This window comes from Branchiostoma belcheri, unplaced genomic scaffold (genome assembly GCF_001625305.1).
Source record: "Branchiostoma belcheri isolate BF01 breed outbred unplaced genomic scaffold, Haploidv18h27 scaffold136, whole genome shotgun sequence".
Lineage (NCBI taxonomy): Eukaryota > Metazoa > Chordata > Leptocardii > Amphioxiformes > Branchiostomatidae > Branchiostoma > Branchiostoma belcheri.
In genome coordinates, this window is record NW_017802780.1 from 325693 (window position 1) to 339608 (window position 13916).

At 45.5% G+C, this 13916-nt stretch overlaps 1 protein-coding gene across 1 annotated transcript; it reads left to right on the forward strand.

Moving 5' to 3' along the window:
* The first annotated feature begins 240 nt into the window (after window positions 1-240).
* Window positions 241-13863, forward strand: LOC109464299 (hemicentin-1-like). Its single transcript, XM_019761251.1, has 13 exons — window positions 241-307; window positions 7065-7367; window positions 7772-7910; window positions 8061-8218; window positions 8517-8664; window positions 8844-8959; window positions 9795-10049; window positions 10303-10487; window positions 10794-10920; window positions 11982-12122; window positions 12457-12624; window positions 12903-13042; window positions 13644-13863. Exons 1-13 carry the CDS (start codon window positions 241-243, stop codon window positions 13785-13787), a joined length of 2091 nt encoding a protein of 696 aa, XP_019616810.1. The 3' UTR covers window positions 13788-13863.
* Window positions 13864-13916: the final 53 nt, after the last annotated feature.

The following is a 13916-nucleotide window of genomic DNA, read 5'->3' on the forward strand; positions in this document are numbered from 1 at the left end:
ACAGTGGACAGAGAGCGGACAGAGACCCGACAGGGAAAGGAATGACAGCAGAGAGCTGACAGACAGCAGACAGAGAGCGGACAGACAGCAGACAGAGAGCGGACAGACAGCAGACAGAGAGCGGACAGAGAGCCGACAGGGAGAGGATTGACAGCAGACAGAGAGCTGACAGACAGCGGACAGAGCTCGGACAGACAGCCGACAGAGAACCGTGAATCGGCTGTGGTAAGGCGGAGGAACATGGCTAGCCGAGGTGCGGTGGGGCTTCGCTGCGTCCTGCTCCTAATCTGCCGGATCGCCCCGTTAGGTGAGTTCCCTTTCCTGGTTCTTTGGTGCGTAACCAGCCTACATTATACACACCAAACCAACACTAATGCCATGCCCAGCACAACAAGCTATTAATGCGTGTGCCGTGTGCCCGCGGAAGCATTACACTGGCTGAGTGTTCAATCATCAGTAAACTATAGAATGTCGTCATTCTGAAAAAGCTTCCTTCGATGTCGTTATCATTTGGCTATTTGTCAGTGTTGCAAGTTTTACGGAGAAAAGCAGAATCTAGGCTATGTTACTAACTATTGGCCACCGTTCCCCACTTCCGGAGCTACAGCAGAAATTGGATCATTACTATTGGTGTACATATTGTAGTTATTAAGTAATGTTGTGCAGTTGTTATTTTGTAATGTTATAAATATTGCACTTATTAGTTATGACAGTGGAATTGTGTATGGTAGTCATTAGGTTGTTATTTTAATGTGTAAAAGACTCCAGTAAGAATAATAAGGAACTGTTGTTCTTTTTTTTTACTAATTGAGATCCCAATAAATATAAATAAACATAAAGACAGGGAGAGCTAGAGTTTATAAATTTCCTTACGGCACTGCTAACATGGGTGAAAAGTGAACGAAGATTTTATTATTTTTGTATTTTCTTAATACTTAAAAATCTTAAATTTCACCTCAAAACAAGGATCAGAAGAACCACGTCATTCGCTCACACGTCACAATTACGTCAGAACTAGATGATGAACTCCATGGAGACGACGAAGATTGTCATTGACGTCACAGCCGTAATCTGCCTGATTAAAAACTGCTAATGAAGTAAAAAAAAAAAAACTAAACTCCGGGAGGAGGGGGGGGGGGATCCCCGCTTACGCAAGCACATCGAATATCCCTGGTGTCGTCCTTACTACGATCGATCAATCGTGTCTGACCTGCAGCTTTATAGCTGATACACAGGTGCCAGGGGCATACCAGCCTGGGACCCGCCAGGATCGCCCCTGGACCCCGCCAGGGACCCTGTAGCTGCCCGGCCGGAATTCAAGAGCCGGTCGGCACCCTATCGCATGCATCCCGCACGGGTCAAGACGGGAGACTGACCGGGCACCGGACGGGTCCCTAACAGAAACCGGCCGTAAAAGGGACCAAAAGTTTGTGAATTTTTAATAGAAGCCGCCTCGGCGCCCCGACAGGGAGCCGTAAAGGAACAATTAATTGTGACCCTGACAGCTGGCGTACGCTCTGGTTAATGACGCCGGCCGGCGTCTGCACCGAGAGCATGCCGAGCAGCCCCGTTTCAAATGTGACTCCAGCTTTAGGGACAAATTAAACTTCTGCCCTGTTCCGTCCCCAAATGTAGACCAAATCATCGATCGATCCAGACACCCAAATAATCTTGGTCCTCTGTAATCTCCAAGCAGATCCTAGGGTGCAAAAGACAGTATCAAATCGGTCAGGTACGTAGTATCCATTGGCCAGAGAGGGTCCAATATGCCTTCTTAGATTAGATCCTCCTCTGATTTCTTTTCACCTTTCGTACTTCAAGGAAGATATAAGCTATTCTAGCAACGTGTTTGTGCTTCACATTTAATAATACTGAGTTGCAATTGTGGGCTGTCTTCCTGAATCGGATCCGCGTCAGCAACGCGTCAGACCCTCGTCAGTAACGCGTCATATCCTGATCAGCAACGCGTCAGATCCATACCATTAACGCGTCAGCATAATGGAAGACTGTAGTTAAATGCAGGTGTCCACAGCGCACAAGAACGGCACATTAAAGACCGGTACGTCACGTTAGTGCGATCGCTCATGTCCTGATGACTGTGGAGCAGACTGTTATTAGACTGCAAGTTCACAGCATTGCAGTAGCCCTTGACAGGGCCACTGAATTGTATTGATCTTTTAGGCCACAGCAAATAACTTTTATGGATGACATAAGGGCGCGCATTGATTTTGGCCTGATTTTGGGAGAAAAAAAATTGTTTCCTTCTGACAGTGGTCAACATGCCAAAAATGGGTAAATATGTATGTTGCTATGCCGGAAGGTGGATGGCAGATAACTACAAAGGTAGGAGACAAGAAAAGGCTCTGATTTAATGGTTTGTCTCTTACGTTGATGCAGTGATATGTGATGCTGGCTATGTATATTGTGATGTTCCCACTGAATCAAAACCATCTGTACAATGATTGAGTCAAAATTTTAAAATGTAGGAATTTTGTTGTTTTTTTTTCGGCCCGTCTTGTTTTTTCTTTTTGCCCGCTCGCATTAGATTTGGACACTACGGAGGATGCCATCCATTCAATTTATTTGCTGTGGCCTTATATATGTTTACTGTAACTACCAGTGCACACTATCCATATAAAATCACCACATATTAGATATAACGTTCTGGGTTAAAATATTACTATCAACTAATCGAGTAGGAATCTAGATATCAATATCATCAAAATAGTATTTATAGGTTATAAGACATAAAATAAGCGGTCCCACATGAAACAATCAGTTACTTACAAGACACAATTCACATACATTAAGTATGTTTACCGACGGAAAACATATTGATTTTGCTCTGTTTTTTCTTCTCCTTTGATTCCAAACACTGACCTCTGACCTGGTCAATGACCTGAACCAGACTGTCTCTTAACGTGGTAACTGGTGTTGGGTTACATCGATTTATGTTGCAATTTTATAGTAGGAAGGATTTAGACTCCTGTCAAAATATGTTTGAATGTGTTTGAGTAAGAATTAATAGCGCAGACCATATGCAAAGGTAATAATTATGCATTTGCTTTACAAATGTTACCTTTCTAGTTTGAAATATTACAAATTTATTATTAGTCCTCACATTGTTTCAATTTGGTTGTCTGCATGAAATAAACCCTTATAAAGCAGACATGATTGCTGCGTGATTGCCTTTCCGCTAGCACACAAGCTGCTGTCTCTTCACATATCTCACGTCGCAGCTGCTACGTTTCTTCAAGGAGGCGGATAATAAGATAAGATGCAGGGGCCATTGCCAGTACATTGGGTGTTGCGCGTCACCATGAAGTCGTTGAAATATACATGTACAGTACAAATTGGTACTGTACATGTATATGTGGGGTCGTGTGGCGTAGCGGCAGAGTGCGAATTGGAACCTAGAGGTCCCGGGTTCGAGTCCTGACATGCCATCGATCTTGTGCCCTTGGGAAAGGCACTTTACACGGCTTTCCTCACGCTCAGGTGAAAATGAGTATTGTATTGTCCCCTGTGTTGGTGGCGGTATTAATATAAGTTTTAAAAACTTGAGTGTGCCGTCACCACGTCTTGTGATTACATGTTGGAAATTATTTAAAAAAATTATAAAATTTAAAGAAAAATTGGTACTGGTAAGCCACGTTCTCCGATGGTTATCTGACATATACATGTTTAAACCAGGACATATTGACTGGATATGCTGCTTGTAGAGTTCATATTTCCGTCATGTTTCCCTGTCCAACATAACCAGCGTGGATAACTTAAAAGGGTGACACATGAATACGCAAATTGCTGTTCATTTTGTGCTAGCCTCTACCAGAAAAGAGTAGAAATCACAAAGCTTCGCCCCTCATTCTTGATAATTCAGCACATTTCGCAAGTTTGGCTCGTCAGTCCTGATAATTCACGGAAAATGTAACAACTTTGGCACTTCGGTGGTTAAAATTCACAGCCCACAGGGGACCATAAACCTTGTCATTGGGAAAGGACGTCGTACCTACGGGACTGATACAGCGATAATGGACACATGTTTATCCGGACCCAGTCCCAGGCGGCGGCACAGATCCTGTCATTCCGCCGCGTTTTATTAAATCACACGTGAACGTGACGGACGAACGACATTAAATCACACAGAAAAGTAGCTTAAGGACTAACTATAATACTGTCCTTTATAGAATGTAGAGATTGATGATATACTATGCTGAATACCATTGCCAACTCGGCCCATCGCAAATTTGGTCAACTCGGCCCAGCGCCCTGGTCAACTCGACCCACCGCCCTGGTCAACTTGGCCCACCGCACTGGTCAACTCGGCCCACCTCACTGGCCAATTCAAGCAATCAACATGATTTTAAAGAGACCTCGTCTTTTTGTTAGACAACTTCGAATTGTAGACTTTGGGTTTTTCTAAGTCTGAATACGGGCAGATCATACATCTGTGTAGAGTTAAGGTTTCCTTAGCAGCCTTACAGAGAATAATATTCTGCTGCCACTGACTGAGAATAAACGTAACCAATCGAAAAACACGATTTGGCTGATGTGAGGAGGAGAAAATCCCGGGAACTCCGGAAAGTGAAAGGGATATTCAGACCGCCTGCCTTATCAGGGAGCGGAAGTGAGAGTGATATTCGGGCCTCCTTTTTTCTATCAGCGAATCTGTCGCGGCGATGGAAAGGGATGAAGCAATGCCCGCCGGGAGTTTTCCGGACGCGTGCGGAATAGATCCTTATCTGCTGGCGTAAAAGCAAAGAGAATCCCCCGACAGTCCCTCTCCTAACTGTACCTGATCTCTGTTGTAGTAGGGGACAGGACACTAATTCCAGCCCCCAATGGAACATATGTTATACATATAAAATACATGAACTGAGCTGTCAAAAATCACCTACTTAAGTGTTCCACTATTGCAAACTCATATTTACAGGGTAGTCCAACTTACAAATTGTCCATTTAGTCCCAAAATTTCAAATTTTGACCAGCGAAAATGAGTACGATCCATGGAAACACTGAGATCATGACCTCTGCTCCCCCTGTACACCACCAAAAAACAAAACAATGGCATTGCTTTTAGAGCTCTACCAGGCAGCCAAAACAATTCCATGAGCCAGTTTTTCAACAAAAAAGAAAAATAAATAACTCTCGAGCTGGAAAATGTCAGCATTTATCCACAGGAAGGCCGTTTTCAGTTGGTTTGAATGCACTCACTAAGGGGGTCTCAGACTGGGCCGTGTGGGCAGGCGAAAATTAGGGACCTTTTCCTAGTAAAATAAACTAGAATCCCCCGACGGTCCTTCTGCATTACGTATATGTGACAGCCCCCTCTCTAACTGTGCGCTTACTCACTACAACTGCAGTATATAATAAACCTGGTCTCTGTTGCAGTAAAAGCAAAAACAATCCCCTGAACAGTCCCTTTCCCAAGCGTGCCCTTACTCACTGCCACCGACAATATCCCTTACATCTGCCGGACTATCATTAAAAGCAAAGAGAATTCCCCGACATCCCCACCTAGACTGTATTCTTGCTGCCACTACAATATACCGCAGACATACCAGGCATCCCCCCCACTTACTATGTACTACCCCTACAATATACCACAGATATACCAGGCACCCCCCCACTTACTATGTACTACCCCTACAATATACCACAGATATGCCAGGCACGCCACCCCCCCCCACCTTACTATGTACTGCCCCCCTACAATATACCACAGATATACCAGGCACACAAAGCTTACTATGCACTGTCCCTACAATATACCACAGATGTACCCGATGATACAAAGTTAATAACGCTGAGCGTGTCCAGTGACCCGCGTGGAACGCTGAGTGTCATACGTCACCGGCATGTCAGTTCCTCTCTATATCAAATCCACATCACATACATATATTATAAAAGAACTTTCAAATTAGAAGAAAAAACTTAATTGCGCAACAGATGTAGCGGTTACAATGTATGGCAAAATATACATACATAGTTGGTGATGCTAAAGATATCTGACAGTTCTACTAACTGTACTAAGAATTTGGTCTACTTTCATAAATAATGTCTAACAATAAAGAGACACTAATTATATTAATCTATTTAATATAGTAATATATTGTGTCAGGAATTTATTACCTTTTTTTCATTATGTCAGCGAATTGTGTATAAATTGGCCTACATAAGTGGATATATTGGCAGGACCTGATAGTAGCATATTGAATATCTCTGTCTTTGTATGGGGTAGCGTTATATCGGTCTTGCATGTAATATATTGTAACAATTTTCGTCGGTTTTCATCATAGGTTGGGCAATCTATTATAAAATGTAATTCGTTTTCAATAGTACAGCTCCTGTCAAAACCACATCACATACACAGTACAGCTCCTTTCAAAACCACATCACATACATACAGATCCTGTGGAAACAAGGGTCGCGGCTCTCGCGGGTGTAAACCGGGTTTCATTGCTGCTGGAATCGGCTGGGTTATTTTATTGAACCCCAGACAAGATTAACATTGGCGGGAGATGAAAGAGACCAAACTTTTGCCTTAAGTGGCAAACTGTAAAGTCTAAAATCTAAATCTAATTGCAGGAATGTACCTGTGTTATTGCACGTTAAATACGGATAATTACAAAGTGCAACAGTCCCTGTAAGCTGTCAGAGTGGCTGATCTGAATGCAGAGTGCCCCTGTACTTCTCTACTCATATGTGAGTCGGGTATCAGGCAGGTTAAGCCTCTGTGCGCAGCACGTGTGCGGCATGCCTGATGAGATGCTGCCCCCGTCTATAACATGTCACAGATAGTCCGGAAGGTAACCTGAAGTTACAGAAGCTCCATTACTTGTTCATGATGAGCATCGTTGTGCTTGGAACCAAAAACCTAGACTTTGAATATGTGTAGTTTATTGTTTTTTTTTATTTATTTTTTATTATCACCCAGATAGCATTGTTACGAGCAATTAAGAGAGGAAGCTAAAATAAAAAAGTTAGCTTATGTATCAAGCTACCGTTGGGACACATGGCTGGGACTATGTTTTCTTCTTATACATGTATATCCATGTCCACAGCTAGCGGAGCCTCCTACCGGGTGCGGCCCCAGTCTACTGCCGTTCAGCACGGGCAAACCGCGGTTCTGAGGTGTGCTTTTGATAACATCGGTGACAAGGAAGCTGTAGTATGGCAGGGACAGTTGGCAATAATATCCTACGGCACCAATGTACTTCACGTCTACACACGTCATCGGATCGTGGGGGACACGTCACGGGGCGAGTTCAACCTGGAGATCCGGGACATCAAACTGGAGGATGACGGGAAATACAGCTGCTACACCGACCCAATGGCGGCTGCTGACGCCATCTTAACTGTTGTTGGTGAGTAAAATGACTGGCATTTTGAACCAAAATTGTGTTTTACCGCAAAACAAGCTGTGGGGGGCAAACTCATGTCACTTCTTCTCGGAACCAAGAGCCACCTACCATAAACAATTCGTGCCCGTAGCATGTCCAAATCACAAGACATAAAGAAAACGTTCCGCTGCAGTACCATAACAAGCCACCAGGAATCCCAAAATCTAATAATTCAGAGGTCTCATCAAGACCTACCGACTTACCAAATACTGAGACTTCAAGACATCTAGTAAGCCTAGAATTATCGTATTGACAGACAGAAGTACGCTACCGAAAACATAACCTTCTTGGTGAAGGTAACAACCAGTAATGTCCTACAGACTGGTTTTAGCCGACATTCCTACATACTTTTCTCTTTGTCACTCCAGTCCCGATGCCAAACCCTCCACAGATATCAGGAGGTGAGCTGACGTTGACGTCAGGTGAGCAGCTGTCTCTCACCTGCCGAGCGTCAGGTGGGCACCCCGCGCCCCGACTTACCTGGCTCAACGGGACAGAACCATTCCAGTAAGTTTCAAACTGCATTTTTCAGGTTTTATACTATCGGGACTAACTTATTTTAACCTTTTTTTAGAGGGGGGGGTCTTTTTTATTCTTTGCCGGTTCGGTCATATAATTGGGACTACTACTAGAAAAAAATTGCTGTATTCGTTTCAGATCTTTTGGAGTTTCTAGTGGCGAATCCCAGAGCCTGGAGCTGTTCTTGCCGCGTGTGACGAAATGGGATCACGGCGCCAATTTCACCTGTCTGGCCGACCAGGGCTTCCCCCAACTCGCCAGGCCTAAAGCCTCCTCCAGGATACTCAGAGTCAAGTGTGAGTTTGTGTCGCATCCAGACATATGTCCATCTAGTTCTATACCTGAATGGGTTAGGCTTAGGATCAGGCTCGGTTCTGGATACTAGTAGTCTATGGAACGTAGATTTGCCCCAGACACGGTGCTGTATACGCGTAAACTATCCAGAACTGTGCATGATCATGGTTAGCACGCTCCTGGATAGGCAACGGTTTTTTAACGCTTGCCTTATATGGTATATGGCGGCTGTTGAATCTGGTCCGCAGACCCCAATGGTACCTTATATGGTAAATGATGGCTGTTGAATCTGGTCCGCAGACCCCCCGGCAGTGTCGGTGCCCAGTCCGTCCGTCCACGTGAGAGAGGGCGAGCCGGCCAGTCTCAGCTGTATGGTAGACAGCAACCCCAAGGCCACTGTAACATGGCGGAAAGTCGGAGAAGTTCTACCATCACTAAATATTATCTGGTAAGACGAGCTCTCGCATTTTTTGCAATGAATATTCATGAGTTTCATACGTACATACAGGCCTGCTTCCAACTTTAAGAATTTCCGTTTTGTAAAGAATTGTTTTATATCTATGGGTTCTAAGGTTTATGGTGCTAATACTTGGCATTCTGCCATTATGGTGATTCATCACGTGACAGGGACCACGTGATGCAGCTTCCGAAGGTGACCCGGAAGGACGGCGGACTGTACCATTGTGAGGCGGATAATGGGGTCCGCCCTGTGGGACTCGGATCTGTCACCATGCAGGTTTACTGTGAGTAACCAAAGTAGCTTATCGTGTTGCGTAGCGGCAGCGTGCTCGACTCGGAACCAAGAGGTCCCGGGTTCGAGTCCTGACATGCCACCGATCTTGTGCCCTTAGGAAAGGCCCTTTACACGACTTTCCTCACTTAACTAAAGTATTGGCCTTTCCTTTATTCGTCCTTTGCGTTGGTGACGACATAAGTCAATATAACTTGACTGTGCTGTCTAGTCATGAAATTTTGGAATATATATTTTTAAAAAGTAGCTCATCGAGCTTCATTTGACCAAAATCTGGTGTCTTTGAAAAAGGGAAACATAAAAGATACAAAAGGTAAGGGGCTTTCCTCTTTTGTTCGCTATTTTGTTGTTCGCCGTTTCTTACATGATACTCGCCAAGTAGAAATATTTCATCTAACCGACCGGTGACAAAGGATGCCGCTTTAAAACCACACAGTATCATCACTGGTGGACTTTTGGATTGGGTAAATTTCTCTTCAATGTGCCAAGCTACTCACATGGTTAGATTTTTTTTTTCAACGGAATAGTAAGCCAGTATGTTCTCTCTGTTTAGACACTCCCGTAATAGACGCTAGCATGGGGGACCAGGTGACGGTTGTACGGTCAGGAGGATAGATATGAAATGTTGCTATGTTCCCCTGACAGACCCTCCTGTGATAGAGGCTAGCATGGGGGACCAGGTGACGATGTTGTACGGCCAGGAAGATAGATATGATTTTTTTTGTTCCCCTGACAGACCCTCCTGTGATAGAGGCTACCATGGAGGACAAAGTGACGATGTTGTACGGCCAGGAAGATAGATATGATTTTTTTTGTTCCCCTGACAGACCCTCCTGTGATAGAGGCTACCATGGAGGACAAAGTGACGATGTTGTACGGCCAGGATGATCAGTCCCTGCGGTGTCTCGCCGACGGGAACCCCAAACCTCACATCCGCTGGCGGCGGAAGGATACAAGTCTGTACTGGGACAACCCGCTCCGCTTCCAGCAGGTGCGTTACGACGTGCAGGGCACGTATCAATGCGTGGCTGCCAGCGACGGCTTCCAGGAAGTCACCAAGGACGTCTACGTGGACGTCGTAGGTCGGTAAAATGTTGCCCTGAATTAACCTTTCGCCGTTTTGGTGATTTGTCTAAGTCAAACCGGCTTTTACCTTAATTGTGTCTGCCCTTATAATCATCTTAAAAATTAGTGACAATAACCTTGGACGCGGAAAGAGACCAGGGTTCATTTTTCATAATAAAACACCATCTGGGCACCACAGTTACGTGAAAGGCCTGTTGCAATGAGGACTGCCGAGTTATGAAAAAAGTCTGTTGCCGTCTATCTCACCAGGGAAGCCATCAATACAGACGGACGCGCCATCGGCTGCAGCCGCCCAGGGAACTCTCGCGAGACTTCACTGCGAGATTCTCGGGGACCCGCTCCCCGGCAGGATCACGTGGTCATGGCGGAACAAGCAAGGCGCAGAGAACGTTCTCATGGCAACAGACGTCGGGCTGTCAATTATCGAGAAGCCGGTTTGACACTCTTCATGCTTATTATGCCGCATTTGGTGTCTAGCAATGCGATACGTGGTATCAGTATTGTATATTGTCAGTCCTTATACCATATAAAGTCTACAGAAGCTCCTTGTTCTGTGCGAAAAACTGTTTCCCAATACATGTACTCTTAACACGGAGGAAAACGTTTGAATGACAGAATGTTATTTTACTCTCTTAATGACCGGTATTTTCGCTTTCTATTTCCCGATAACTCCCGGCTTAGGGCATATGTGACGTCATAAACGTGTATTAAAGTGTTTGAAATGTTTAAAACCACCCTAGGTGGATGACGGGACTTCCAGCACCCTCCTCCTGAAGGATGTCGGGAAATCTCAGGAAGGGACGTACATCTGTCAGGCTGCCAACATGTTCGGGGAGGCTCGGAGGGAGATTCACCTGGAAGTTACAGGTGAGAAACACACGTGGAAGTTACAGGTGAGAAATACACCTGGCAGTTACAGGTTAGAAATACACCTGGCAGTTACAGGTGAAAATACACCTGGAAGTTACAGGTGAGAAAAAATCCTGGAAGTTACAGGTGAGAAATACACCTGGCAGTTACAGGTGAGAAATACACCTGGCAGTTACAGGTGAAAAATACACCTGGAAGTTACAGGTAAAAAATGGCAACTGGAAGTAACGGGTGGCAAATTCACCTGGAAGTTACCGGTGAAAAATGCACCTGGCAGTTACAGGTGAAAAATACACCTGGAAGTAAAATGTATTCAATACTAATCTTTAAACCTTGAATCTTGAACGGGAACATCAGGATCTAAAATTTATGGCAGTTTGGTTGTAACTTTCTGAGTCCCCACACACTATGTAGTCTCCCTACATAACCTTCCATATAGTCGAGTATTGTAAATATTATGTACAGTATACCTTAGACTTGCATGACTTTTTTGTATTCCTCTCCTTTTGATGCGGAGTGTTGCTGTGATTGCCCAGCATTGATTCCCTGTAGAGGGCAAGTCTCTTGTTTCCTACACCGGGACAGGTTAGAAGGCTCATCCCCTGGTTGCTTCACATGTTGAGAATGATAATTTTGGCGACGTCTCAGGGAGGCTCCGTACAGTATTGTGTGCAGTTTGCAAGAATTCTGGGAATGGTATAGACATTTTGTCCACAGGAATGGAACGTCCACAGGCATTTCTCTGACCCAAATCTATGCCCACATTACTGGAAACCCTTGGAAAGACTGCAGGCATGTCTCTGAGCCACATCTATGCCCACATTCCTGGAAACCCTTCTGCCCCGAATGGCCCTACTTTCTGTGACCCCGGGGATTGTTCACTATACACTCAGGGGAGGAGTGCACTGTATCTGTCTAGACTTATCAGGTACCAAGTCTTGTTAAAAATCATGAAATGATGGCAGTGCCATGAAACAATAACCCTAACAGCAACCACCGTCGCCATTGTAAAACATGTTTTCATTGCCAGTCTTGTTGTTATTGTTTCTCCCGTGCAGGATCAGACCAGCCGCTGGTGGTTCTGTCCGTGTGCGCGGCGGCCGCTGTCCTGGTGGTGCTGGCAGCTGTTTGTGTGTGCTGGGCCGTCAGGTCACGACTGATCTGCAGATATAAGAGAAAAGGTGTTAAACACGCAAGCCATTAATTGATAAGTCATGCCCTTTAAAAGTCAGCTAAGTTTGCCAATCATTTTAATTGAAAAAAAAATTCATGACACTTTTCGCGTTTCCTTGGACGTCCCTTAAGTCAGAAATCCAAGGCAAATATGATGTTGAACATACATGTTGAGGTAACGACCCTAAAATCTGCAATAATCATGACCTGTACTTAGCTTGTTAGAGCCCAAACGTACAATAAAGTTATTTCATTCATTCATTATCTGTAAGTGGAGTGCATCACCTTTACCTGCCTCTGGTTCCCTGGTTCCAGCCCCGGCTCCATTGCCCTCGGCCCGCCCACTTGTTGCTGTGCCCTCGGGCCGCTCCGTATCTGTTGTGCCAAAGCCCGGGAAGAGGCTGGGCCATGGTACGAACGACTCCGGTGTGGAGGACCTGGAACTGCAGGAGTTGGACGGGACCCTGAAGCCACGTCCGCCGCCTCGGGGGGACAAACAGTGGACAAACGTCGGACTCTCCTACTCAGGTATACTCAGACTCTAGCTATAGCTAGTGTTGGTATCTATTTACCTACCAAGGACATGGGGAGAGCTGTGTTAATTGTAATAAAGACTTCCAGTAACAGTGACATGGAAAAAACTAATTTAATTAACGATTAAAGAAGCCATTTTTCCTTAACTGTCAGTCATTTGGGGCCCACGACTACCAAAACATACTTGCTGTTAGAGGTTAGCAGCTAGAGTGACTAGTAGGAGACTTCTTGTTCTTACATGTGACTGGTACGGACTTGTTGCTTTGGTGCAGGGCTGGCGCATGCGCACGCCACCACCTTACCTCCCTACACGACCGTGGAGCGGCACCGTCCGGACGGCGAGGACATCAGCGCATGCGCACGGGAGGACATCCCGGAGGAATCCGGATTGTCAAGTGACGAGTACATAACGGTGAGGTTTGATTTGACACGCACGCAAACAGACGTACAAAAAACTAGACTTCCACGATCTCATACCTTCACACTTTCGCACACACACAATACACGCACAAACACACAGACACACACGCACACACACACACACACACAAACAGACTAACACACACACATGTACACATACACATGCACACACACCGACACACATTCACACACTCACACACAAACACACACACACACATTCACACACACTCGCACACTCAAACACAAACACACACATACACACACACACACACAATCAGGCACACACACACACACTCACACACACACACACACACAAACACACACACACACATGTACACATACACACGCACACACACCGACATACACTCACACACACGTTTACACACACACTTGCAAACTCAAACACACACACACACACACACACACTCACACAAACACTCTATCAAACACACACACACTCACACATACTCACACACACACACACACACACACACACACACACACACACACACACACACACACACACACACACACACACACACACACACACACAGGTGCACGAACGTCACAAACAATTCTCTTTGTCACCCCAGATCGAGGCTCCTCCCGAGCCTCCTCCCAAGATGCAGCGGGGCCGCTGGAAGACCACAGCGCCTCCTGGTGGTGTCTCTGTGCGCTGCAGTATGCACGAGGCAGAGAACGAGCTGAACGAAATCCAACAGGCCGACAGCATCTGAACAGGCCGAGAGCATCTGAACAGGCCGACAGTATCTGAACAGGCCGACGATATCTGAACAGGCCGACGATATCCGAACAGGCCGACACTATCTAGACAGTGAAGAGCGGGCTCCAGGTTTCCAAATGGC